The sequence below is a fragment of the Athene noctua genome, chromosome 1 (assembly GCF_965140245.1).
Source record: "Athene noctua chromosome 1, bAthNoc1.hap1.1, whole genome shotgun sequence".
NCBI lineage: Eukaryota > Metazoa > Chordata > Aves > Strigiformes > Strigidae > Athene > Athene noctua.
In genome coordinates, this window is record NC_134037.1 from 17,237,235 (window position 1) to 17,264,325 (window position 27,091).

Consider the following 27,091-nt stretch of genomic DNA (forward strand, 5'->3'; position numbering starts at 1 on the left):
CTAGTGAGAATGGTGAGTCTTGTGTTTTATTCTGTGTTAAGATGCTTTGCTTTATTGACTACATCATATATATTACATGACACCATTTTATTTTGAGAAGAATACAAAAAACCTCAAACCCTGGATCTTACATGTTAATCAATTTGTAAACACCTAGAAGATTAACATCATCTTCTATCTCCCTCTCTCTGAGTGGTCTGATCTATAGTTTGGAAAGCCCTTCCCCTTTTAATGGTAGTGCTTTGATTTGACATTTTCAGTCCTGATGGACCTCCCTATTCTCTGAGTTCACAAAGAAAATTAAGACAGTCTCCTTAACTATTTTAGACTGAATTTCATTTGATCTTGCTGTCCTCAGAACCTTTCTTCATGCATAGTGATTTTTTTCAGGATTTTTTTTTTGTTGTTCTTACTCCTTGTAAATATGTCCAGATATGCAACATTAAAAAGAAAAATAATTACAGAAAGCATGGAAAACTTAAGCTTTCTGTGCATTCTTTGCCCTTCTTAACACTTAAGGACTTTTATTTTAATCATTCTTATATAAAGTATCTTCCATTCTTTCCTCTTGTTTGTTGTAAACCACAACTCATTATACATCTTTGCCTTTCTGATCTTTATTTACATGCTTTTGAGTTCTGTAGTATTTTTCCTTAAAGTTCTTCTGGTTGCATCTTGAACACAATTTTGTGATTATTCTCTTTTGTTAGTATTTAAGGATGAAGCTATTTTTGGTCTGTTATCATCCTGTCATTAACAGTGAAACAGTTTGACAGTGTGCCTTTCAAATAGCAAGGTAAATTGTATAAAACCATTAAAATATGCATGTAGGATGTAGCACATGAGATGACAGTCCTTGAACAGAATTGCTTGTATGATGAAGAAAAATTTGCATTTATTCAATAGTAGACATTAAAATTGTTTTAGTCATTTAAATAATTTCAGTATTTGTTTACCTCCATATACAGAAATCAGATTGCAATTAAAACCTGTTGTTAAGTATTTACATACTTATTTGTGGACAGCAGCTGGTTTTAGGTTTATAAACTGAACATACTGTTAAATCTGTTAATTAATGTAGAACTACTAAAGAACTTCTAGAATAGCAGGACCTCCCAGCAGTAAATGTTGGCTGCATTATCATGCCCTGAATTATTCGTTCACATACTAATTATGCGTAAGTTAGACAAAAGTGAATTGCAACATATTCTAATGCTCACTGAGTAGAATAAGCTTGGGAAAATGTTATATTTGCCTTGCATATGACCTTTCAGTTGTTTTTCGTGTTGTATGCTCTTATTGAGCTGTTAGCCTTATATCCAAAGGTAGCTTCTATGGAAAGAAGTAATTGCTCAGGAAAGACCAGAATTACTTAACAGTCTATTTGGCATATGGAAGGGATATAGTGGAGGTTTAATCATGGTGAAGTCATTAGATGGTCAGTTCCTGTGTGCATAGGTTTAGGAAGTTCTGCTTTAACAAGCATGTAGGTCAAGTCAGAAAAACGTAATCTGAAGTTAGACTTTTCTATCCTTGCTTTCCACTGCAGCATAGTTTATGAAATTTTATTTTAGGATTTGGAAGACTGGCAAAGGGGAAAGGAATAGTGTTTTGGTTTTCTTATACGTAATGGTTTAGTGAACTTCTCATAGAATCACATGGTTTTGAGTCACAAGGGACCTTGAAAGATCATCTAGTCCAACTCCTCTGCCATGGTCAGGGACATCTTTCACTAGATAAGGCTTCTTATATTTTCCAGTTACTGCAGGATTATGAATTGTTTCCTGTGGATACTAAGGAAGCAACTGATAACTCTTATGTTCAGTCGTCTTCACTTTTTGGTCTTGAGTTTTACTTTTTTCTTTTCATGAAAGTGAGGAATAAATTGAAGTAGCCAGAGCTGTTGTGGCATCCTGTGGAGTTTACATGTACATATCAACATTGGACAGGTTTGAATAGCTATTTTAATTTTAGAAATTGGTATTGGCACAGCATGGTTTAGTTCACTGAAGGTTTCAGTGGGATTGCCTAGAAATAATGTTGAGCTGCTTCTTTAGAAGATACCATTATTTTTCCGTATTACCGCCCTTTTTGTCAGAGAGAAGAACATAAACATTTAGTTCCACTATCTCCTGAACCTTTTTTGCCTGCTTTTTCTTCAGGTCTGTAACAGTGCGGGCTGCTTGCTGGGAAAGACACACTCCATGGTGTTACCAGAGGTGGTCGTTGCTGTCAGAGCAGCCAGGAACTCTTCCCCTGGTGTAGGAGGGTGTTTGCAAAAATACCCAGTTTGGACTTTTCTCTTGGAAAACAATCTGTGGAGAACATTTTAGCATGTTTGCTGTGAGCAGAAGGCTCTTTGCCAGCAGTGCATTTGTTTGGTGACAGCTATTTTTGGCCTGTTAGTTTCTGAGCCTTTTGTAATAGCAGAAAGAGGAAGCGAACAGTGAAATCACTTTAATAACATATTTCCTGGTTGAAGTGACTTATCTGTGAGGCCTAGACAGAGGAGATGTCATTTCCTGGATTACTTCTCTTCAGTTTGAACAGTCTGTTTTACTGTGTAATCTCTTGACCCAGCTTCTTAATTGTAGTGCAGTTTTCGTGTTAAGTAATGTTACCCGGTGTTTTAATGAAAATGTAAAACTTTAAGGAAACACCTTTTGACAAAATGCTAACATGCAAGTCTTTCATAAACTACATGTTGGTATGAACTTGAAATCCCTTACCTTAGAATTATGTTAAAGAGCTTAAAATCTTGTCTTTAAAGGAGTATGATAATAAGGTTTGTTCTCAGGGATAAAAAAATTTGACACGCTTTCTATACCTTGTGATGGTGATACTAATCAACTGTCTTTGATGGCAGCTGTTGCTGACTGTCCTCAAGAGTTAGGACACTTCCAAATAGTTAAGAACAGGCAGTTGTCCTGTTCTCAAGTTTCTGCTCATTAACGGCTACTTGTGAAAATTGTTATCAGAAGTCCATGAAAATGCAGAAAAAAGAACTAATAAAAATTAGCTGCAAATATGCTTCTCAGTTTTTATAGCCCACAAAAAGGCTGTGGAATCAGAATGACACGGGAAGAAACAATGGCATCTGAAGTGATGGTATACAGCTCAATTTAAATTGGAAGTTATGGTTGGTTTGGACCTTGTGATCCAACTTTATTAAAATGTCTGTTGGGGATGATACATTTATTCTTTTCCCTGACTTTGTGTGTGAGATATAAGTAGAGCACTCTATGAATGTTTTACTGGGTCAACCTCTAAAATATCTTTGCATGAAAAGCATTAAAGTATCAGATGACCTCACTTCTCTCCCCCACAAAAATATGAAGAACAAAAATATGCCTTATTGATTTGTGTTAGCACAGAGTGCTTCTACATCTCCTTTAAAATGTCCACCCAGTTGTTAGTGATCATTAAATTATTGTTTCAGTATCCATGAAAGAAGACTGTAAAAGGAGCAATAAGGTATTAGGCTGTGAAGAGAGAAATAAAGTAAGATGGTGCTTAGAGCTCTAAAGAACTAGTTTTTATTTTTGAATCTGTGCAGTAGAGACGAAAACTGGAATTCATCAGAAAAATACGTTCAGGACCAATTGTGAAATTGTAATTGCATTAAGGGATTCTAAATGGTAAGAAAGACTCTTACTTTGATACTATAAATCGATGCTGTAAACTACAGGCATATATTAATGAAAGCATAGCTTCAAGTCATAGTTGATGATAGAGTTAGGTCTTGTGAGTAGACTACCAGCTAATAGGAATTGAGACTTCATTGTGCTAGGTAAAATCATAAAAGATGGCCCAGCTGTTTTCCATCAGTATGGTCCTTTTTTACATGTTACAAGGTGAAGACCTATATTTCTACTGATGCACTGTGCTACAGAATGAGATAATCTTGTTTGCAGGCAGTGTTTGTTAAACAGAGTTTGCTATTACAGATTCTGTTGTGTTATTTTCGAGGAAGTCACCTCAAGTCAGTACTTTATGTTGACATTTGCCCAGATTATTGGTCAGTTCCTGTGCAATTCATGCAGTGACTAATCCATAAATACTTAACAACTCTGTTACTTTGATTTTGTTTTACTGTATTTTTTGTAAAAATGTCATCAAATTTAAGAATAGGTACTAAGTCTTTTGTCCTTCTGAAAGAAGAGTACAGTGTCCTAGTGTGTTACTTCTCTATCCTTAATGAGTCTTGCAGAAACAGTTAAGGTCAAGGCTGACACAATGATTATAAATATTGTTCTTAAAGTAACTAGGATTGATAGTGTGTCTTCCTCATTGACTTCTCTTTTTGCTTACTAACACTTTTTTATAAGGAAGTTCTAAGATGTGATGTTTAAGACCTTCATAATACAATTCATGTTACGTAGATTCAGTAATAAAATTCCACCTTTTCTCTGTGTGGCAGTGGAAGTATTTTAGGTATTCCATCATTGAATGGTTGAGGTTGTCAAAGATCTCTTGAGATCATCTAGTCCAGCTCCCCTGCTCAAGGCAGGGTCAGCCTAGAGTAGGTTGCCCAGGACCGTGTCCAGTCAGGTTTTTAATATCTCCACTGATGGAGACTCCACAACTTCTCTGGGCAGTCTGTTTCAGTGCTTGACCACCTTCACAGGAAAAAAAGTGTTGTGTTCAGATCCAATTCCATGTGTTTTACCATGTGCCTGTTGTCTCATCCTGTCAGTGAGCCCTACCTTCTCTTCATTCCCTCTTCATTTTCCCCCATACATATTGATGAGATCCCCTGCCCTGAATCATCTTCAGGCTGGAGAGTCCTAGCTCTCTGAGCCTTTCCTCTTATGAGAAACACTCCAGTGCCTTAATCTTCGTGGCCGTTTGCTAGACTCGCTCCTCTCAATAAGTCCCTGCCTCTCTTGGTTTGGGGAGCCCAGGAGTGGACTCCAGGTGTGGCCTCACCAGTGCTGAGTAGAAGGGAAGAATTGCCTCTGTTGACCTGCTGACGCTTTTCCTAATGCAGATCAGGATGGTGCTGACCTTTATTTTTGCCTGCAAGGATGCACTAGTGGGTCACGGTCAGCTTGTTGTCCACCAGGACCCTCGGGTCCTTATTTGCAAAGCTGCTTTCCAGCTTGTCACACCCCAGCCTGTACCTGGTGCCTGGGGTTATTCTTCCCCAGATGCAGGATTTGGCATTTCCTCTTTTTGAACTTCATGGTGTTAAATAGTTCTGGCCCCAGTGGTGTGTGCTGGGATACACTACTAGTGAACGGCCTCCAACTGGACTTTGTGCACTGATCACAAACTTCTAAGCCTAGTCTTCCATAACAGTTTTTAATCCACTTCATTTTTTAACCCATACTTTGTCAGCTTATCTATAACACTTCCCAAGACACTTTCATTTGTTAGGAGATAAAAAAATAGTAAGTTGTAATCAAATTTCTTAATTTTGAAAATGTGCTTAATCATTAATGTTTTTTGTGGTGAAAAGTGACATCTCCACAGATGAGGTAGTTGTATTTGTGTGTGTGTGTGTACTTATGACAGCCTGGCATTCAAAATGCTTTTAATAATCTTGGGCCTTTCCTTTAACTCTATCCAGGTAGATAAATTATTAGAGCGAGTATAATAATTTTAGTTATATTTGCAACATAACTTCCCAGATATATTAAGAAAAAAATAAATATAAAATCTAGTTCTGTTGCTTGACTGTTAATAAACTTGATGTGCTCTCTGACTTAAATCTCTGTGATGCCCTGTCAAGGCTCAAAAACCTGAAGAATCGGTCTTGGGATTTTGTTCTTAGAGAAATGAACAAAGCTGCCAGTTCAGACAGAACATGGGAGATGCTGAGTATGAATGGAGTCTCTGGCTCTTCTTAGTATCTGAAACTAATTTTTATTTTTAATTGTCCCTCTGTAACTGGAAAGGACTTCAGGTTTTGAAGAGTAATTTTTAATGTTTTTCTAGGTTGCTGAAAGGTGGAATTGAGTAAAGTCTTTTAACAGGCGCTTAAAGTACTATTTTTAGTTTAGATTTTGATGATTTCATCCCTTGCCATTTTAAGAGGTCTCAATTGTTTTCTATGGAGGCAGTGATAATTGGTAGCAGAACGGCATGTAGAGTTCTGGCTTGTCTTCTGTTGAGTCACTTAGAAGAAGTAATCTAGTCTTGTGAGCTTGAACTATGTGGTGAATTGTCTTCCTAAGTTTAGGTCATGTCTTGCTTCCAAGAAGAAAAATGTGCAGTTAGTTTTTGAATAGCCAGAATAAAGTGAAGTAGAGACTGTGATCAAAGCAATAAATAATATGGATAATACAAACATAGTTTTTGAATACGGAGGAAAAGTGTAATGGAAGTAAGAAAAACAGATTGACCAAACTGAGTATTTTAAATTGGTGCTTAATGGGTAAGATTGCTTACTGGTTAAGAGAAAAGCTACTATTCCAGTTTAAGTCCCAGTGCCACTAATCAGTGGTAATGTATCTGTACTGTTTATAGACCGATTTGGAGACAGTCAGTGTGTGTTAGCTCCTTTGCTGGTTTGTAAACATACTTGAGAGCTTGTGTGATCTGCCTACTAGGAATGTAATGCATGCTTGAATACTATGTAATCAGTCTCAGTGTAGTAGTTTTAAGAAAGCTGTTAATATTTTAGAACTCACTTTTTCTTTTTTTTTTTTTTTTCCTTTCAGGATGGCTTGAATTCTTTGGTCCTTGATCTGGATTATCCAGCGCTGAGGAAGAACAAGAACATTGATAATTTCTTAAATAGATGTAAGTTGCAAGTTGCCCTTAAACAATGACATTGTTGTAATGTCAGTCACAGGAAGCTGAGTGGTTAGAAATGCATTGCTCATTTTCATTTCACTGATTTTTGTAACTGAACTTCTGTATTCAGAAGGCTTTAGAGGACCACTTATTACGGAGAAGTTTCATTTTGGGGAGTCATTGTATTGCTGAAAATATGTTGGAAAATACCAGATGTAGATTGTAACTTTTCCAACTGTAGCTGGAAAAATCCCTTTACGTTATTTTTTATCTTAAGTATGTGCAGCGACATAATTTGTAAAACATATACCAGTTACTATTCTTTAGGAATTAATTACTCAAAATGTCAACATTGTATACACAGTCTTATTTAACTTAACAGAGAAGCCTGCTGTTGATTTTTAAAACTGAATTATTGTACCTGAATATCTGTTAGTGCGTTTTTCAACCTTTGTGTAAATGTTTGTGATTCTCCCCACATTGATTTGGGGTTTATGGAATGTATGAAAATGGAAGACACATCAGAGTGGCAGTATAGAAACAATTTTTTTTTCTTGTAAAAATAGTGGATTATTTGCTTTAAAATGTAAGTTGCAGTGAATAAGCCTTCTTGGAACAACTATGCTTTGTAGTGAGCTTATTTTGAGATTATTTTTAAAAAAAACCCCCACTTTTCTGTTGCATATGTTGAGCTTACTGCAGATGTGGTCTTATTAGCAACTCCTCTTTTGATTCTTTACTGGTAAGAGCTACATGTATCTGCCCTCCGTTGCTCTGGGACTCCTGAATATCTACTCATGCTCCTCAGTTAAATGGTGGCTGGTGTAGTCACCTGGGGTGAGTTCTTCTGTTTGGAATTCAGTGCCTCTCCGTGAGGTTTAGCAGAGCCCCATAGCTGCACATACACCCTTAGAGTTGCCTGTAAAGTCTCATTTGGAGAAGTCACTGAAAACAGAATAAGAAACAGCAGATTAGGAATGAGAAGCATATTTTGGGATTTTTTGTAGTTTGAGTTCAAAGGAATTAATCTGTGCTTTGTATGTGTGATGGGACGGGAAAAGTCTATCTACAGCAAATATGAAAGTGACATAAATGACAGAAACTTTTATGAGCTGTTAAGATTCCCCTTTACATTACAATACTGTTTTTGTAGTAAGACAATTTTCTAATCAGAAGAGCAATATCTTCTGACTATTAAAAATAGCAACTATGGGAAAATAGTTTAATCTTGGTAACAGTTTTTTTGGTTTGTTTCTGCAGCTCCTGAACATTCTTGCTGTATTCTCTCTTCTGAAGGCTGTTGCTTGTTCTCCTACTCTAGGTTCTTTCCCATTGTTATAGTAAATATTAAGTGTCTAATGTGGCCTGCAGGCTGCCAGCAATGGCAGAAACCCCAAAATATCCTTTTGTCACAATTTTATTACTGCCTTTTTAAAAAAATATGCTGACAGTTTATAATTTAAATAGCAAGGTGTTAGTTAAAATTCTGAGATGAGTTTCAAAAAAATTCACAGTAGTTAATTAAGAGTTTTGTGCGGTGCACTTCATCCTTACCTGATGAACTTAAAAAAAACCAAAACAAAACCAAAACCAGGCATCTAAGAGCTGGCTGTTTTGGCTCACATGTTGTAAGGCCATGCGTCTCTTAAAAATCACCTATATAACTTCTCTCCTGCTTCTGTACTGCTTGGGAGAAAATGAAAAGTAGTGCTGCATATTTTCTGTGATTTATGCTTTTATAAAAAAGTATTACTGAAATGAGAATTTTGTAAACGTTTGAAGCTGCTAATATTTTGGCATTGCAACTGAAAGTATCAGTCCTGCCACAGCAATTTGTACAAAGTCCTGTCTGACACAGGTGTTTGTGTGGTTTGTTGTGAACCAAATTGGGGAACCGAGCAGAATTAATGCAGAGTGGGGTGGTTGGTTTGTTTATTTCTTTTTGTTAAAACTAGTCAGGCAAAAGAAAAGCAAAGACCAGTTTCTGATTTTCATTTCACTTCACTGGTATTTGTGCCAGCACAAAGGGATCTCTTCGGGTGCAGGAAAAAACAGGACAGTTGAGTTCTTAACGGCATCACCATTTTATGCAGTTTCAAGTTGCTGAACTCATAGCTCATGTCTTTTCAGAAATTGTTCTGAGGGTAGCAAGTATCAGTGGAAAGGAAGAGTGTACACAGGCCTGCTGAAGCCTCTTGCTACCTTGGACTTGGAGGAAGAGTGAGAATTGTATTAAGAATTTATGCAACAGTAAGTTGTTGCTCTCTTTGGTTAGGGAACAGCAAGTTCTTGTCTCCTGTTTTTTCTCAGCAGTAGCTGTAGCAGATGACTAGATGAGAATGTCAAAAGGTTGTGACAAACTGATGGACTGTCTGTGCTGGGATCCTGGAGACTGCATCCCTTCTCCAGGCTTCCTGAGGCAACCCTGGAGAGGTGGCAGGGCTGTGTTGTGAGTTAGTGCTCTGTAGAGCAAAGGGAGGCAGCTAGGGTGGAGTTGTTGCTTGTGATTGTTTTAATCTGTATTACACAAATTTTGTTTTTTCCACACAAAAAATTTGTGGAGAACACTGCAATAATCATCACACTTTCAGTCAATTTAGTCACTTAATTCTTCCACAATAACACCTTGAGAAGGAAAATATTTATTCTGCCATATTCCCAGGGGTTTGAATATGTACTGCTTCAGACCTACTGCAAGGCATTATTAATCAGATTAATGTTTTATTAATAGCCTATTTTAATTTAAAAATGAAATAGTTTACATCTCAGAAGAGACATTAAATTATTTTCAGCTCAACTCATAGTTTCAAGCTGAAATTCAAATGTTTTAACTAATTTCACAAAGCTAGAATTTATTAATTGCCTGTACGATGGGAGTTTTCTATATCCTGTTTCTGTGACCACTTTGCAGAAGCAGCCTCTTCATGTGTTTAATATGCAAGAAATTTTTTCATTTCCTGCTTTCCATTACTATTCTGATTTCTTACCACTTTCTCTAAGGCATTGACTCAAAGCAGAGGCACATAAGTACCTCATATAATACAACCATTTCTTTTCAGTCTTCTGTATTGCTTTAATCAACTGTTAGGAGTCTGGTTAAATTGCTGCATTTTTGGAGTTTTCATGGGGCTGAAAAGAAGCTTAAGCTTTTCAGCATGGGCTTTGTGTAACAAATCTTTCTTGATCTTTTCTTTTCCTCTTAAGTCATCTAGGCTATGGCAACAGGTTGAATAAATTCTTCCAAGTCACTTCTTCAGCCATCTGAGATTTGCCAAGTGTTGAATCATGTCTTAGTGACTTGTGCCTGTTTCAGTGGTCTCCCACGCAGGTACTACTTAGCCTGTTAGCTGCTTCAACTTTGGGGAGCAGAAAGTTAAATAATTAAGCAACACTTTTAAACAACAGTTAAAAATATTTAATCATGTATAATCTTACATCAAGAATAGAAGGTCATGAAGAACAGATTTTGAGGAAGTTCAAGTAGCAGCAGAGGGAGTGCTACCATCAACTGGCCTGGTACAATCCAGAATACTTGACTTTCAAAATGGATCCGTGACTTCCTATGCATTATCCAGCATCACTGAAAAATCGGAAACCTTTATTATTAAAATGATTTGCTGATGTTTTGGAGGTTGGCAAACTTCTAGAGCGTAATGGCAATAGATGTATTTAGAGTAGGAGGAATTTTTAGTACAGATGTGTCACTCATGCAGCAGCTTTGCGACCCCCCTGAATAAACTTTCTGGAAAGTGACTTTTACCATTTTCCCCTCCAAGCAGACACTGCTTACTTTGAAGTTATATTGCTAGGATTAATTTCTTGCAAGAGTAACAGTTCTGCTTCCTTCCCTTACATTTTGTTACGTCACTTGAAGTTGCTGAATCATATTCCAGCCATGTGTTTACCAACAGAAATGTGTTATCTGGTGTAGTGTTAATGCCTATCATTAATGTAATTCTCTGTGCTCCATACTTCCTGTCTGTGACACAGATAAAATGTCAGATGACAAGAAGAATATTAGAAATTTATTGCACTGTAGAATTTATGTTAAGGAGCTAATTGCCCCTCTGGCTTCTTTAAGACCACTCCTTGCCAGGTCTTTGCAGTCACCTCAGCAGGCTGGGCTCTGGTTTCATTCTTAATGATATTGTTCTGATAAGAGTAGTGATAGGTAGGGAGAGGTATCAAATAAGCAACTTTTCCCAAGCAGAGCATGAATTAGAGCCACAGTGTTTAAGACATGATGTCTTAGATGTATAAACAAGTTACACGTCAGTGCTATTAACCACTTTTCCATTTGGGTACTTTGTAGATACAAAGCAATTCAGTTCTGCCAGGAGGCTTATTTCATTAAGACAGGGATGTGTCCTCTGCAAGTCAGAGGACTGCTGCTTTCCGTTTCCCTGTTCTTCCGCTCCTTTCCACAAAATACTTCTTGTGTCCCCTGTATTTTTTCTGGAGGGGGAAACACTAGCTTGTCTGAAGCTATGCCTTCTAGTTTCTGCTCCTTCTGCAAGGTCTCTAGCAGCTTATTGTTCCTCACACACCTTTGAACAGATATTATGTATGCACTCCTAATTACTTCAGTCTTCCTGTTGTGCTTTTTGTTTGGTTTTGGGCGGGTGTGGGATTGCAGCACTTCCTGGCTGTACTTCAGTTTAACTTCTGGCTAGACTTTTGCCTAGGGCAGCAACTTTTGACTTAATGTACTCCATAGCAGCACTCATTGACTGACTGTCTGGTCTGTGGGGATAAAATTGCACTCCCTTGCATTTTTATTCCTCATATATACACACCCCAGAACTGCCTGATACACGTTCTTTTTAACTTTTAAGAAAATAACCTGGATATGAACTTTTTTTTTCCTTAAACAGCAGAAAAACATGTTTTTCTCTTCCTCCCCACCCCTCTTTACTCTTCTAGTCACGTATTTATTCCATTTTCACAAGCACTTGTAACCTTCAGCCACATTCTTGCTGCCAGCTGTCAGTGACTGATCCAAACACTCTGCCCATTCGGAAAGTGCAGCTTCATTTGTTTAAAGGTTATAGTGCCATTTCCAAGTAGTAAATCAAAAGCTGTCTTTAAACACTCCTGCTATCCAGCATTCCTGGTCCTTCCTGTGTTAAAGAAGAAACCTGAGTCATAGGTGATGACATTCTCACATTTTAGGACTTTTACCCAAATGTCACAATATTTTTGATTCTGTTATATGCTGGGGCTGGGGAGTCCATCTAATGTCTTCTTTTAAACTTAACATTTTTCTTCTGCTGGGCTTTGTGCTGTTGCAGACAAGGCTGTAAGATACAGTCTGTGGTATCTGTGGATACACGTACCACAAACGTACAAGCTCATCTGCGTGAAACCTTCTGAAAATTCAGTGCTCTACTAAAAGGATAGTGTTGGAAGGGTCTCCTGCACCTTAAATTAGATCTTGTTATGTGATACATAAATTAATTCATATGATCTAGCATGTTGCAATTACGACATTGCTTTAGAGTTTCTCTGAGCTTGCCTTCTTGCAGCCCGTTTTTTTGTTTCAGGTTAGTTCCATGCTTGGATTTTCTGTTCCATATCTGGACAAAATAGACAAAATCCATCTGTATAACTGATACCTCTGCAACACCTGCATCCCTAGGTGATAATTATTATTTTTAACTAAGATTATTAAATCTTTGTTAAAGGAATTAGGAGGGTCAACTTCATTGCTTTCTACAGCTTCCTCAAGAGAGGACATTGAGAGGGAGGTGCTGATCTCTTCTCCCTGATATCCAGTGACTGGACACATGGGAATGGTTCAGAGCTGTGCCAGGGGACATTTAGACTGGACATTATGAAGTATTTCTTTACCAAGAGGGTGGTCAAACACTGGAACAGGCTTCCTAGAGAGGTGGTTGATGCCCCAAGCCGGTCTGTGTTTGAGGCATTTGGACAATGCTTTAACTTTTGGACCTGAGTTTGAAGCATTTGGACATTGCTTTCACTTTTGGACCTGAATTGGTCCACACTTGGACTAGACGATCATTGCTGGTCCCTTCCAACTGAACTATATTCATCTTTTAGTAGAGCAGGTGGGATTTCTCCATCCTCAGCATTTTACAGGGATGATAAAACTGGTAACTCTGCAGTTGGTATCTCATTTCCTTACTTCATGTGTTGTTGGGTTTTCCATTGCTTAGCTGCAGTATTTAATGCTTAAACAGTTTCACTGGAGCTGTATTAGTAATTGTTTGTAACGTCTGTATTATATTTTGAACACAGCAGTATTGCTGTGAATTTCTGACTAATAATAATGGAGCTATGTAAACCTACACCCTACTCTTTAAACATGTTTAAATCCCTGCCGTCTCATTTCACATCTGAAAACATATGAAACATCTCAGAAACATTTGAAAATAAATTCATGATTCCCCTCCCTCATGAGATGTAACATTGTGTTCAAACATGTAACTGCACATTCACTCTGATGTGAAATTTGCTGATACTCCTTCTCTACTGCTGTATCCTGTGAATTTGCATTTGTCCTCCTTGTTTTATGCCAGAGTTTATGATCTGCAATTAAGTAAGCTTCCAAGCACACTCTTCCCTTCTCAAACTGCAAAATTAGTTCAAATCATGAACAAAATAATAAACTTGGTGTGGGTGAAGCACTGTGCTGTGCTATGCTTCCTCTCTAAGCTTTCATGATTCACTGTAAAAAACAGCTTCAGAATTATCTCCCTTTCCTGTTCGCACTCCAGATTACTTCATAGTCGTATTGGTACACTGAATGTATATCTTTCTCCTTTTGAGACTTTAGTTGCCCCTGTCCTTACAACCTTACTAGCGGAGTCTTTTCCCTCAGTATTAACTTTTTTTTTAATCTCTCCCCTTCCCCTTCCCCCCTAATCTTTTCCTCAGAAGAAATTTTTAGTTGCATTTTTGTGTTCCACAGGTTAGGAAAGACCTCTGGATGTCAACTAGTCCAACTCTCTGCTCAAAACCAAACCAGTTTTGATGTTAGATCAGGTTGTTCAGGTCCTTGTGCAGTTGACTTTTGAAAATTTCCAAAGACAGAGGTTTTGCAGCTCCACTGGACAGTCTGCTCCATTCCCCAATTTTAGAGATTTTTTTCCTATAGAGTAGGATTTCTGATGTTCCAACTTCTGTGTTGCCTCTTGTCCTTTACTTTGCACCTTAGAAGTGAAACCTCCTTTCAACTTCTGTTGAGGCCAACAATTTAGACTTCCTTAAGCTTAACAATTCCAGTTCTCTCAACTTCTCTATGAGGATAATGTGGCCCCACCCTCTAAGCATCTCGGTGGCCTTCTATTAAGCTAGGGAATGTTTTGATATTTTTCTTGCACTGAGGAACCCATTGCATTCCAGATGTGGTCTTAAGTGACAAATGGAGGGGAAAAGCCACTTCCCTCAACCTACTGGTTATGTATTTACCAATGCAGCCTTGTATGCAGTCAGTCCAAAGGCTTGCTGCTTGTTCCAGTTTGTTCATCTTGTCCACCAGGGCTCTCGAAGTCCTCTTTCTCAAGGTGCCTTCTGGCTGGTGAGTGCTGTCCTGTACTGTTATGTGGTGTCATTCCATCCCAGCTATAGGACTCTGCATTTGCCTTTGTTGAACTTTGTGAGGTTCCTGTCAGCTCATTTACCCATGCTGTCTGGGTCCCTCTTAGGAGCAGCCCTGCCCTCCTGTGTATCAACTTTGAATCACTGACTGTGACTCTAGCAAGTTTTCCACCCACCTTGTAATTTCTCTGTGCAATCCGTGACAGCCTGGTTTGGCTGCAAAGATACTTTGAGATGTTGTGTTGAAAGTCATGCTACCATCAAGGAATGGAAATGTGCATGGCTTTCCCCTTGTCTACCAAGACAGACATATCATCATGGAAGGCAATCAGGTTAATCAAACATAGTTTGTCCTTTTTAGATCCTTTCTGGCTATTCCCATGCTTTCTCATCCATCAAGTGCTTGGAAGTGGATTCCAGAAGGATTTGCTCCATGATCATCATGAGCAGTGAGGTTAGGCTGCTGTTCCAGATTTCTGGATCCTTCTTGTTGCCCTTCTAGAACACAGACATGACATTTGCCCTTTACCAGTCATCAGGAGCCTCTTGAAATTGCCAGGACTTTTCAGAGGTGATAGAGAACAGTAACGCTGTTGACTGGCTTTTTCAGCATACGCACATCATCCTGTGTCATCTCAATGTCTGGTGTATGTCAAGTTTACGTTATTGGTCCTTAATTCTGACTTCCTCTACTGCAATACTTCACTGCCCCATACTGCTCTTGGCTTCAGGGAGCTGGGAGGCCTGTGAGCCAAGCTTGCCAGTGAAGTCTGAGGCAAAAAAGGCAATGAGTATCTTGATCTTCTCCATGTCCTTTGGCGCTAGATCCCCAACCCCACTGAGAGCAGGGGGCCCACATTTGCCTCATTCTTTCTTTCATTGCCAGTGTATTTCTAAAGGCTCTTGCTTCCTTTCGTAACCCTGGCTAGTTTCAATTCCAGCTGTGCTTGGCTTTCCCAATTCCATCCTTGGATGCTTGGGAGATTCCTGCTGGGTAGCCCATCCCTGCTTCCGTGTTCCAAACCTTTGCTTTTTGTGCTTGTGTTGAGGCAGTGGTTGCCCATTCAGCCAAAGTGGCTCTCTGCCATGCCTGCTTGATTTCTAGCTAACTAGAACAGACTGTTCTTGTGCTATTGAACATGGCATCTTTGAAGATCAACCCACTCTTCTACCGTCCACAGCAGCTTTCTACAGGATCCTGCCTGTAAGTTCCCTGCACAAGCCGTAGTCTGTTTTCCTGAAGTCCAAGGTCTGCTATTTTCTTTCCTCAGTTCTCTCAGGGTCTTAAATTCCACCATCTCATGGTTGCTTCAGCCAAGACTGCCACAGGCTTTGTTATCCCCGGTCAGTTCTTTTTTGTTTGTGAGTAATGGAGTTCCTTTCTGACTGGGCCTGTTGCTCACTTGGGTCAAAAGAAATGCTCTTGATGGTCAGGCATCTCCTGGATTGCTTGTAGCCTGCCAGATTGCTCTTCATGAATATGTAGGAATGGTTAAACTGTTTACAAGTTGTTCGTTATCATTAACTCTGCTGACAATGTCATCTTTAATGTTGTACAGAATTAACTATATCTCTGATCCTTTTTTTTTTTTCCTGTATTCACAGCAGAGATCCCTTTTAATGCCTTTCCTGGGATCAAATTCCATGGTCTTTGACCCTGAACAGGGATCTCGCAATACATACCTCTACTCCTCTCTGAATATAAGCATTGACAGCTTTTCATACAATTTCATGCTTTTTCCTGGGTAGAGGTCTTGCTAGAACCAACCTGTTTTGTTTTGTGTTATTCTTTCTCTAAGCATGCGCAGGGGGCAGTGTCAAAGGTTGTCACACTTAAGAAAGATTACCTCCAGTGTCATGGATTCCATTCATTGCTCTGGTTATCTTTTGTCCTTGTAAAAAGAATAGATTTTAAAAATGTATGTAGCCAGGAATGCATTCATTAGCATGCTGCATTTACAAAATTAAAGAGTCTAGGATCTTGCAGTGTTTTTAGAATTTTCAGAGGTTGAATTTCATCAGTTTCCCATACAGATTCTTACAACTACCAACATAAAATACCGAAAGGCAGACCTTATCTGCAGAATATTGCACCAGTGCATACTTGAATCAGAGCATTGTAGACCTAGTTTTAAAAAGTGTATAACTACACATGCAGTGAAGACGGTTAGCAGTTACACAGACATCATAAACCTGAATTAGTATTTCCTATGCAAGGAGTGGATCTGAAGTCATATCTTTGCATGATCTGAAGTTGTACACAAAGGTTACTGAGTTCTATTAGTTGCTGTTTGACTGCTGTTGAACCCTCCAAGTGTGTGGAGCAGGTTGCACCTGAAGTGCTTTTATGTGTACTGGGTACTTTCACACTCCTGCATTATCAGTGGAGTGTCGGCGGATCCTGGCAGCACAGTGGGTGGCAACGAATAATTATCTGAAAATTCAAGATAGGCATCTCAAGTTCTGTTCCTTACTGGAGTCTTCCTGTAAGCTTGTGAATGATAATTAGAAGTGTGAAATGAGAGTCAGCAAAATCCAAAAGATATTTCAGTTGTTACAGCTAAAGGTAGATGGTTAATGGTTTCAAAACAAAAACGAAAGGTGATATTAATAGTGACTGCAGATTTCAAGAATTGCCAAGAAGGCTCTAAACATTTAAATAAAAATAGCTTATTTTGACTCTAAATGAAAAATGTTAGTGAAAATTCTTGTATTCTGTTAATACACACTTTATCACAACTTCTATTTGATTTGTTTTAGATGAGAAGATTGTGGAAAAAATCCGAGCTTTACAAATGAAAGCTGAAGACTATGATGTTGTTAAGGTGATTGGAAGAGGGGCCTTTGGAGAAGTGCAGCTGGTAAGAGTGTAATTTTAATGATTAGACAGATATATGGCTCTAACCAAAACCTTCCCAATTTTGCATGCTTTATAAGTGCATTCTTATAAAGAGTGTTATTTTCATTGTATCATGAGGTCATTTCTGTGCATAGTAAACAGTACACTAGAGTTGAAAACATTGGATTAGAAGGGAAGGACTTGGGAAACAGTTTGCTATCCTTTGATCAAAATGGAAAAAGCAACTTCATGACAATTCTCAATTTCTTTGACTGCAAGCATCACTGTATAATAAAATCTGAAAACTTTCTATGAAAGAGCAAGCTAATAGTGCAACAGATAACGTTTGTTTTGCTCTTATAGTTGAGGTGCTTGCATTGTATTTAACTGATATGACTGATGTAAAAAATTTTAAAGACTTTTTTTCTTAGCATTGTCCACTCAGCATTGGGTCCTATATAGTATCTAATGTAAGAATGGGATTACTTCTAAAATTTATATTGCAAGAAAATTCTATTTTAAAAAAGAGCAATCAAAATACAAAAAATAACTTAGTATATAATGCATAGTCTGCTTTTAATTTAATTTTGTATTTTCCAGGACTTCCAAGTCACACTGTGTCATAAATAGCACAAAAATGTGAGCATATGTATAAAATAGGTTAATATGTCAGTTTCGAAAAAAGCTATGGGTGTAAGCACCAAGTAGAATTGAGAATACAAACACCAGGGACAGGTTATGAGCTAACAGATAACTGTACATCACCTGATCCATGATAATTTTCTGTGTAAGCCTTTTTAGAGGGAGAGATGTGAAGCAAGTCAATGGAAAGGGGATCAACTAATTTGCAGCAATTGAAACTAGTTATCTTGTTACCATAAGGTAACAAAAATGACCCTTTTGCTTGTTCCTTTTGACATAGAACTGATCTTTTACTGTTCTGTGCTAATTCTGCTCTAGGAAGCTGGGAAAATCATACTGTCTTGTAAAGCAATTTTGCAAAATACAAAAGATGTTTTGGATTTTTTTTTAAGGAATGTGTCAAGATCTTGTCTCTGAAGTGCTTATAGAAGCTACACAGAATGTAATAGCAATACATTTATTATCAATTTATAAAATTATATGTGTTTTCCTTATTAGTACTGGTGAAATTGATTGGAACTTGGGGAAAAAAAAACCCTGCAACTAGCCTAACACTATTTGCCCAATTCATTGGTAATTTGCAAATTCAGATGTAATTCAGGTGGCAGTTAACATTTAATCAGCAATTTTTATTCATTTATGTATGTTTTTAAGGCAACTTCATCCAAGTGTGGCAATGTGAGAGTGTAGCTCCCTCTCTCCTGTTTCTTTCTGTGTCATTTGCACTTTGTTTTTATCCAGAAGAATTTATGAAGTATGGAGAGGAGTATTTCCAAAGATTCCTATTTTTGAACAAGACTTCAAAGAATTAATGTGTGTCTTTATATGCTTTTATATCCTTGCTGGCAAGAGATTGAAAACAATACCAAAACCTTCTGCAGAACCTTACTCATTTGAGAAGGGGCTGCTGCAGGGAGCTTTGTAAGAAGGCTGTCTACTCTTTGTCTTTTCACTGACAGTCATGTCAAATGGTTTGGTTTAAAGTCTTTCATAATGCTTTTTTTTTCATTATATATATGTCCGCTTAGAGTAGCTAATAGAGATGCTTCTTTTTCATGCACTTGCATGGGAAGTCAGGGAACAATCAAGTTGTAAGGAGCAGAGTTCCTCTGAAAAAGAGAAGATCCTAATAACAGAATTCATATGCATTTTTTCAATGTCACACTGATCTATTTGTTGGAAGCATCCAAGAGAATTGTATTTTTAACGTGCTTCAGAAATCAAAATACATTATTTTCATACGTATATTTTGAAGAACTTAAGAATTTTTCTAAATGATTTTTCATTTTCTCTTTAACATTTCATTTAAAATCCAACATTAATTTGTTCTCGCTTAGAATGGAAACTTTTTTTCTGGATTCACTGTGTCATGAACAATTTAAATTCTAAAGTAGAAATGATTTTTCACAGTGTATGTACCGCAGATAGGTAGTTTGAGGGGTCTAAAGTCAACTACCTCTCATTTGCCTCATCATTATAATGTAATGGTAGAATGCATAGTAACTTGGTCATATAATGATGGGGTTTGGGTTTTTTTGTTGTTACTGGTTTTTAAAATTCTTTAAATAAGCCCTTCAAGTCCCAAAATAAAAAAAGCTAAGAATGCTTGGTACTAGAATGGAACTTCTGTGTGTTCATACAGAGCTCTTCTGTACTTCATGAAATCATAATATTATGCAGTCTTACAGCTAAAAAGCAGTGGGTTAATAAATACAACTGTAGATCTGAACTAATATTAGCTGGTGATGAGGGTGTACATACCTAAATTTTTTGCCTCACAAGGTATGATACAAGTTTAAACTATTGAGCTAAGCTATATCTATTTCTACTCCATTCAAATTGTTAACACCACAGTTGCAGTGATGGATTTGCAGTAATCAAAGTATTTTGCAACATGTTCTGTGATCAAAATAGAAATTTGCTTCAGTGGGGGCTAAACACAGAAAGAACCATAAATAAAACATGATTAAGTACATAAGTTGATAACATGACATTCATGAATTTATTGTGTGCTGTTGTGCATAAATATTTGCAGCTGAAATATTTGTTAAATGTTTGTAATAGTTAAATACAAGTCATAAAATGATGTTAATATACAGCATAAAATAGCCAGCTATGACCTCCTCCATTTAATTTTGTTTCCCCCAAGCTTTCTGTTCCAGTACAGCGTTTTCTTGTGAAAGAAGTGGTGTGAAGAGATCAGTTTTCCAGATTCAAGAAAGAAAGCAAAACACATTCTCTACTGTTGTATCTTACAGTGAGATTTTTTTGTTTGTAAAAGCCTCACTTTTCCCCCCTTCCTCCCCCAGAAAAATTTAAAAATTCAGTCCAGTAAAGAGAGATCAGTTGACTCTGGTCTGAGCATCTGTCTTTCGAAAAACAATTTTCTTATAGCTCCAAAAGTATTAAACTCTATTCCTGAGCTCTGGCCTCTGGCTTTGCTGGGTCTGTAGTGATGGGGAAAGCTAAGAAAATAATTGTCAGCTGCCAGATCACTTCTTCTCTTATGCAGTGCTGTGGATAAACGTGACTGATGTCTAGGGCAGACAGAAAAATTGAATTATGGTGCTTAATATGTTACTTGTGGTTTATGCAGAAATAGTAATTTATGAAAGCTCATCCTGAGTACCTCTTGTTTGTTTTCCCTTGAAAAATCCTCTTGATTTGAAATTGAAACATAGCCTTAGTTCCTTCTCCCAGATCTAATCACAAACTGCTCTAACATTGCAGTGACACAGCAGACTGACTTGATCATGTACTGGAATAGAAAACCAAAGCAAGGCCAACTCTTTTGTGTATTTGGTTAGTAAAGGATGGTCTTTATGGTAGTCCTTACTGTGTGATTTCTTAGTTTTGCAAACAAGTGGTTGTCATGGCGTATGTAAACAGGTGCTGGTTTAGTTTTTTCCATTAAGTGCTTTGTTTATTAGGTTTAGTTCCCCAGTCACTGCTGATGTACCTTCTCTAGTAATGCAAATAAAGCAGTCGTGGTCTATTACCTGAAAATCTGTCAGGACATGAACTTTGGTAGCCTATCGGTAATAATTTCTTATGGCTCTCTTAAGTATTAGGATATCTCTGATTATTTCAAACCTTAGAGTTCATTTCGCAACTCCATTCTAGGATCTTAATTTTCTTTAATCACGGAAGAGATAGTACTGTTATCAATACTTCGTACTTGACCTGATAACTTCAAATGGATATGTTATTCGCCTACGAATTGTCTTCTGACATGAATGCTGTAGAAATTATGGATGTGTTTTGTGTGTACTTGTTTCTTGAAAGTCTTACGTTGATGAAGTAGAGTAGGGGGAAATTCTTACTTCTTAATGCATTTTCATAAGTTAAATGAGGCCATGTTACTCAGTGCTGATGGCACGAAGGGATTTTCCTACCTATTTTGAGAGTTACTGTGGTGAGCTGCAGTTTAAATTTGGCAGTTCATTTAAACAGTTGGAAGAAATCGAAACATCATGACAGTTTAATACATGAATAATCTGCTATATGAGCCAATATACGTATGTACAAATATAGCTCTGGGTAAAGAAGAGGCTGTCTCCAGAGGCCATGGTGGTGATATAAGGAGTAATATCAGCAATAGGTCTGTTCACGTGTATGGCATGCCAAGACACACTCACTCTTTGGGTGTGCCGGTCTGCTGGTTGTTGCTTCGGTTCCTTGATTGTTGTACAGAGAGTGAACCTATCTTGACACTTTCTCAAGAAATAACTTAGCCAACTAATAACCTATTGGCACTACCTTAGATAGGTGCACAGACTGTGATTTCTGGTCCCCCCACCCCTGTTTACTTTGCTTTTCCTCTGCATGAGCTTGCTTCAGGCTGTGCTGACTGCTTGAGATTCTTTTTTCCCAAGTGATGGGAGACAAATGTGTACAGCTATACTAACTACATCCAGGCAAGAGTATACACTGCTTTTATGAATTGTAACCTACTAAATACGTTGCAGAGCTTCATGAACTTTCACAGAAAATGCATCTTCAATTAAACCTCTTTTTGAGGTCGCTGGTGTTTGTGTTTCTTCTGGTTTTGAGCAGGATTACAAAAGCTCTACTTTATGTATAGTATGTGGTATACCACCAAGTCTTTGTAAACAATCCCATGTAGGATTAGTAAATGGGAAGGAGGTAGTTTTCAAAATCCTGTTTTAGGACACCTTTGCTAGCCGGTTAATTGTTAATGTCTTAAAATATACGTGCTTATAGAGTTGTTAATGCATGTAGATAAAGTGTTTCTGTTTTCGTGTATGGTTGGAGTTCTTTTGGATCTAGCTGTGCAGAAGGTTGTTGGTTAGTGTTAGACTATGCAAGATACTAATCCTAAAACTTTTGTACCTATATCTTGAGAGCAAAAAGCCCTTATTTCAAGAATGGTAAGTTCATAAATAATCATGTTTCTCTTCATGTTCTCACTCTTTTCAGGATTTCCCCCCCACCCCCCTAATGCTTCTCCTGTTTCTAGAGATCATACTTGTTGGCTTCAGAAACACTAGTGTTTACAGCTCCTCAGGAGGAGACTGATGCTGCCAGATCTGTAGACCACATAGATGCCTCTCTGTGGCTTTGCACTGCAGACATAATGGACGTGAAACATTTACAGTTGTTCAGGAAGAGCCTATTAAACACTCTTTCGTTTAGCGTAATTAAACTTGGACATTGTGTAAAACCGAGAGGTTGAGGGATATGGTTTATTTTACTAAATGTGAGGGTTTTAAATGCACCAGAAAACTGTAACAGTTTGGTTCTGATTTCACATGTTAGTCCACTGAATTTTTTATTTTAATGTGAAGAAAATATGCAGAAACTTAAGATGCAGTTAACTTCTTTTTTTCTGCTGACTCTGACATCTTGCAGCTGAATGCTTCTCACCTTGATTTCTGCAAGGAACACTCAAGAATGTTAAAAAAAGCCGGTCCTTTAGTAGTTGTTTTGTAAACTAACATAAATCTAATGTTGTTTCATTAGCAGAGTAATGACTTTACAGTCTATACTTTTAAAGATTTTTTTTTTTCATGTCCATATTCAGATGAAGTTTTTAAAAAAGTTTTAATTTCAGTTTATGTTATTAATTTTACACCATTTAAAGTGAATTTAAGAACTACATAAATAGGAGCAATCTTTTTTTGAAAAATAAAAACTGGAAGAGGCTGAAGTGGACATGAATGAATGCAATGGATATAGATGGTGTTCAGAATACAAAAATATAAGCAGAGTTGCGTCTTACTTCTTAGATGATGGAACTTTTCAAGGAGGAATAGATGAGCCTTTCCTTTTTTTCTTCTGTAAATGGAATTTATTTCTGGGTGATTTGAAGTAGGCATGTTCACTCAGAAAACATTAAGAGCAGCAATCCAGTCCTTTAAAGATAGTACTTCTCTCATTCTGAGTTTTGGGTTGGGTTTCTTTTTGGGTTTGGTTTATTTTGTTGGGGGTTTTTCCCCCCCCAGTTTTAATTTGAGTAAGCAGACTATTGGAGTCAGCTCTCATTTTTATGCTCATAGCCATAGGGAGGAATAACATATGCTCATACCACTGCATCTTCAGTTAAACAGCTACCTCCTAAGAGCTCCTGCAGCCCTGTGGCATGTTCTTCTCGAGGCCCTGCAGTTCCTCTTCTGGGGTTGCAGCAGCAGCTGCAGAAGTTGGACAGGCTCTGGTGTATTTTCCTTTGTTTGGCATCCTTCTTGTTCCACCCCTGCTATGGTTTTTTGGAGCAGCTGTTAGATTTGGAAGTTCTCTAATCCTTACTGTATAGAAAATTGGGTGTATGAAGACCTGGAGGCATTGCATCCCAGAAAGCAGTTCACACATTGGAGAAATATACTCTACTGGTATTCAATTTTTTTTTTTTACAAGGCATTTTAAAAAAGTTGTTTCTCTTCTTCCTCAACCAACAGGTTCGCCATAAAATGACACAGAAGGTTTATGCAATGAAGCTACTTAGTAAATTTGAAATGATCAAGAGATCAGATTCGGCCTTTTTCTGGGAAGAAAGAGATATTATGGCCTTTGCCAACAGTCCATGGGTGGTTCAGGTAAGGAAGAAATGTAAGAGTAAAACAATAATAATTAAGCCATAAATTTTTCCCAGTCTTGAGCTGGTTTTGATTTTACATCTGAACTCAAATCATGGTTTAGGTTCAGATTTTACTCTTGTAAGTTTACTTACAGATTTTGCTTAGCGGTTTCACTGAGTTTTGTGTATTTGGCTGAGTTAGAAAGTAGATTAATTTACATTTTAGTCACTACAAATCCACCATAAAACAGCATTAAACAGATTTTTGACATATCCACATAATTATTTGGAATAGAGAGTTTACCTTTCCAACTAAGAAAAATTCTCTATAGAAACAAATGTCAGCATTATTTCCAGTCTTTCCTCATGATACAGTCAGTTTGATTACAGGCGATTGGTATTAAGAGTGCTTTAAGTAGTTACTGTCTTTTCATCTGCAGTTTGGTAGATGGGTAAGTGTATACTCCTGGTCTCCTGCAAGGCAGAAGGTTGTAGTTGCTTAAACCATCTTCTCTTTAGTGGTCAGTTACTGCATTTCAGCTCAGAAGTGATATCCCGGTAATAGAGAGCTGACAACTTCAGCTGGTATTGAACACTGTTTCTTGCAGCTACCTGTCTCATGACATGTATCATCATCATGTTTGTAATATGAATTATGCCTTTGGGAAGAATTAGTACTGAATATTGCAATTTGTTGTAACTGGGAAATTACACCAATTAATAAAAAAAGTACTGAAAGCATATGCTTAGAGAAATTGTTAGTATTTAATTTTGTTAAATAAATAATACATTCAAATGCTCTTACATATATTGCCGTGCTTCTGTGTATTTAATAAGACTGGCTTTAAGCTTTCCTTATAGACCATGAAGCCCATAGCACTTCATGTATGCAAGAAATGCTTTACAAGGTTTTTTCTTATTTTGATGTTTTGCCCTTCTGAGCATATTCTGTGTTCTTGCCTATATTCGGTAGCAATACTTAACCAAATAGATGAATTTTTATTGAGTCCTTTGTTTTTGATAGTAGTTGTGTGGAATTATTTTCATTATTCACATGCAGTTGAAAGTAATGAGAATTGTATGACACTCGGTTTTCAAAGGAAGGCATAGTGAGTGAGATATAAATGTGTGTATTTGTAAATTGCAAATGAATTAAAGTGTAGTTGCAGTTGTGCCTTCTATGATGAAGTGTATTAGTGTGCTATATTTAGGTGATGTGGTCCAGTGGGATAGGACATTGAGCTGGTTTTAAGAAAATGTAGGTCCTGTTCTGAGCTAGAAACTGGGACAGATCACACTGCTTCTCTGTGCTTTCTTTTATGTGAAAAGTGAAACCAGAGCTCTAGATAATTTTATTTTTTTTTAAGGAAATCTCTTGAGGACAATAACAAAAGTGCTGTATAAAGGCATAGCATTGTTATTTGTAATTGTGTTATATTAATGTCTTCACATGTGAATACAGACACTATTTTTGTTTTTTAGATTTAATTGCCAAATGCATTATCATATTATATATTGTTTATGCTATCAATTGATGAAAACAAATACAGGGCAATATATATGTAATAAAATATGTATTTATAATATAGGTCTTCTGTTGCTAATATACAATAAGTTTTAATATAAAGGTCAAATCTTAACATTCCTGTCTTTCATGGTTCTTCATCTTCACAAACCATGTTTTTGCCTTCCTCCTTTCCACACATCCTCTTTTTCAATTGTCTTTGAATTTTGTGTGGGTAACTTAAAGATGTGAATGATTTTAGGTTTTAATGTAAAGGAGCAGTGTTCCCTGAGAAATAAAGTGAGAGGCTTTCAGAGACTTTTTCACACCAGTCATTGAACGATTGATAGTAGTGATTTTTGCTGGTTTGGGCCATTTTCAGACCTGGTGACCTCTGGGTGAAATCTCTGAAACTTCAGCACTTGGAGTCTGAAGAGTCTAAAGAAACTAATCTTAGTCTTTCTTATTTCAATGTATGTGTTGATTTAGGACAAAATCAGTAGTGACAAGTATTTTTGTAAATATGTACAGAGATAACAAGATTTATAATAAAATTTAGAAACAGTCTCAGGTGCTGTTCACTGTTGAGCTACCTTCAAATCAATCCACGATGCTCCCTTTCTCGGATTTGATGTTTTGCATTTTGACTCAGTGATACTTTTTAATGTCAAGAAACACGGGTATATAGAAGCTCATACTACTAAAATAACCAGGAAATCTTTTTTGCTGGAAGAAGTTTTGAAGTTCAGAAAATTTCAAGGTACTGTCATAACTAATAGAAAATGTAGATTGTTTGAATATAAAAAATGTAGTTACTTTACATCAATCTTGGAAACATATGCTCAGGTTTAATGAAACTTCAAGATAGAGTGCTTTATTCTTTTTCCTAGCTGTCTCTGAAAAGTAATTGCGCTTTTTTCTTTTCTTTTTTTTTTTTTTCAATGTTGCAGCTATTTTGTGCCTTTCAAGATGACAAATACTTGTACATGGTAATGGAATACATGCCAGGTGGAGATCTTGTAAACCTTATGAGCAATTATGATGTGCCTGAGAAATGGGCCAAGTTCTATACAGCTGAAGTTGTTCTTGCTCTTGATGCAATTCACTCCATGGGCTTGATACACAGAGATGTGAAGCCTGACAATATGCTTCTAGATAAATATGGGCATCTGAAGCTGGCAGATTTTGGCACTTGCATGAAAATGGATGAAGTAAGTATGCAACTGAATAATTTATCATCTCTAAAACTGTTATTCTGAGGTTATTTTCTTGTGCATTATAATACCCAAAGGAGTATTCATCAAATGGTCCATGTGGTTGGGAAGCTGTTCTTTGTCTCCTAGTTTTAAATACAAGGGTACTTTAAATAGTGTAACCTTGTCTATAATAAACTGTTCTGGAACATGGAAGAAGGATGTAAACTTACTTTTTGTTGTTTTTGAAAGCATGTGTGTTTATGAATTGCAAAGGTTCTCTTTTTTTTTTTTGCCAAATATCGGAAAAGCTTAAGAGACAACTCCTAGTTTCAACGATTAGTAACCCTGGAACAGTTCATAAACTGACATTTTTCTGTAAATGAAATTATTTTATAGGCAAGATACAGTCTGTATTTTTTTTTTTTTTTACTGTGTCTACCTGTTCTCATAGCATCCTCTAGTGGTCATTAAAATGAGGTCACAGTAAGGCAGCAGTGGTATGTGATATATTGATTGAAGTTTCTTAGCTGTTTGTCAAGATGTCATACATTTTAATTTCGGAGATTTTACCA

General features: G+C 37.1%; 1 protein-coding gene across 1 annotated transcript in view; it reads left to right on the plus strand.

Annotated features, from left to right (window-relative positions):
- Nucleotides 1–27,091, plus strand: part of ROCK2 (Rho associated coiled-coil containing protein kinase 2) — a 94,567-nt gene that overhangs the window by 36,077 nt on the left and 31,399 nt on the right. Inside the window, 4 exon segments of the mRNA XM_074895632.1 lie at nt 6,666–6,747; nt 17,065–17,165; nt 23,701–23,838; nt 26,274–26,534. Coding sequence (XP_074751733.1) covers nt 6,666–6,747; nt 17,065–17,165; nt 23,701–23,838; nt 26,274–26,534 — 582 coding nt within the window.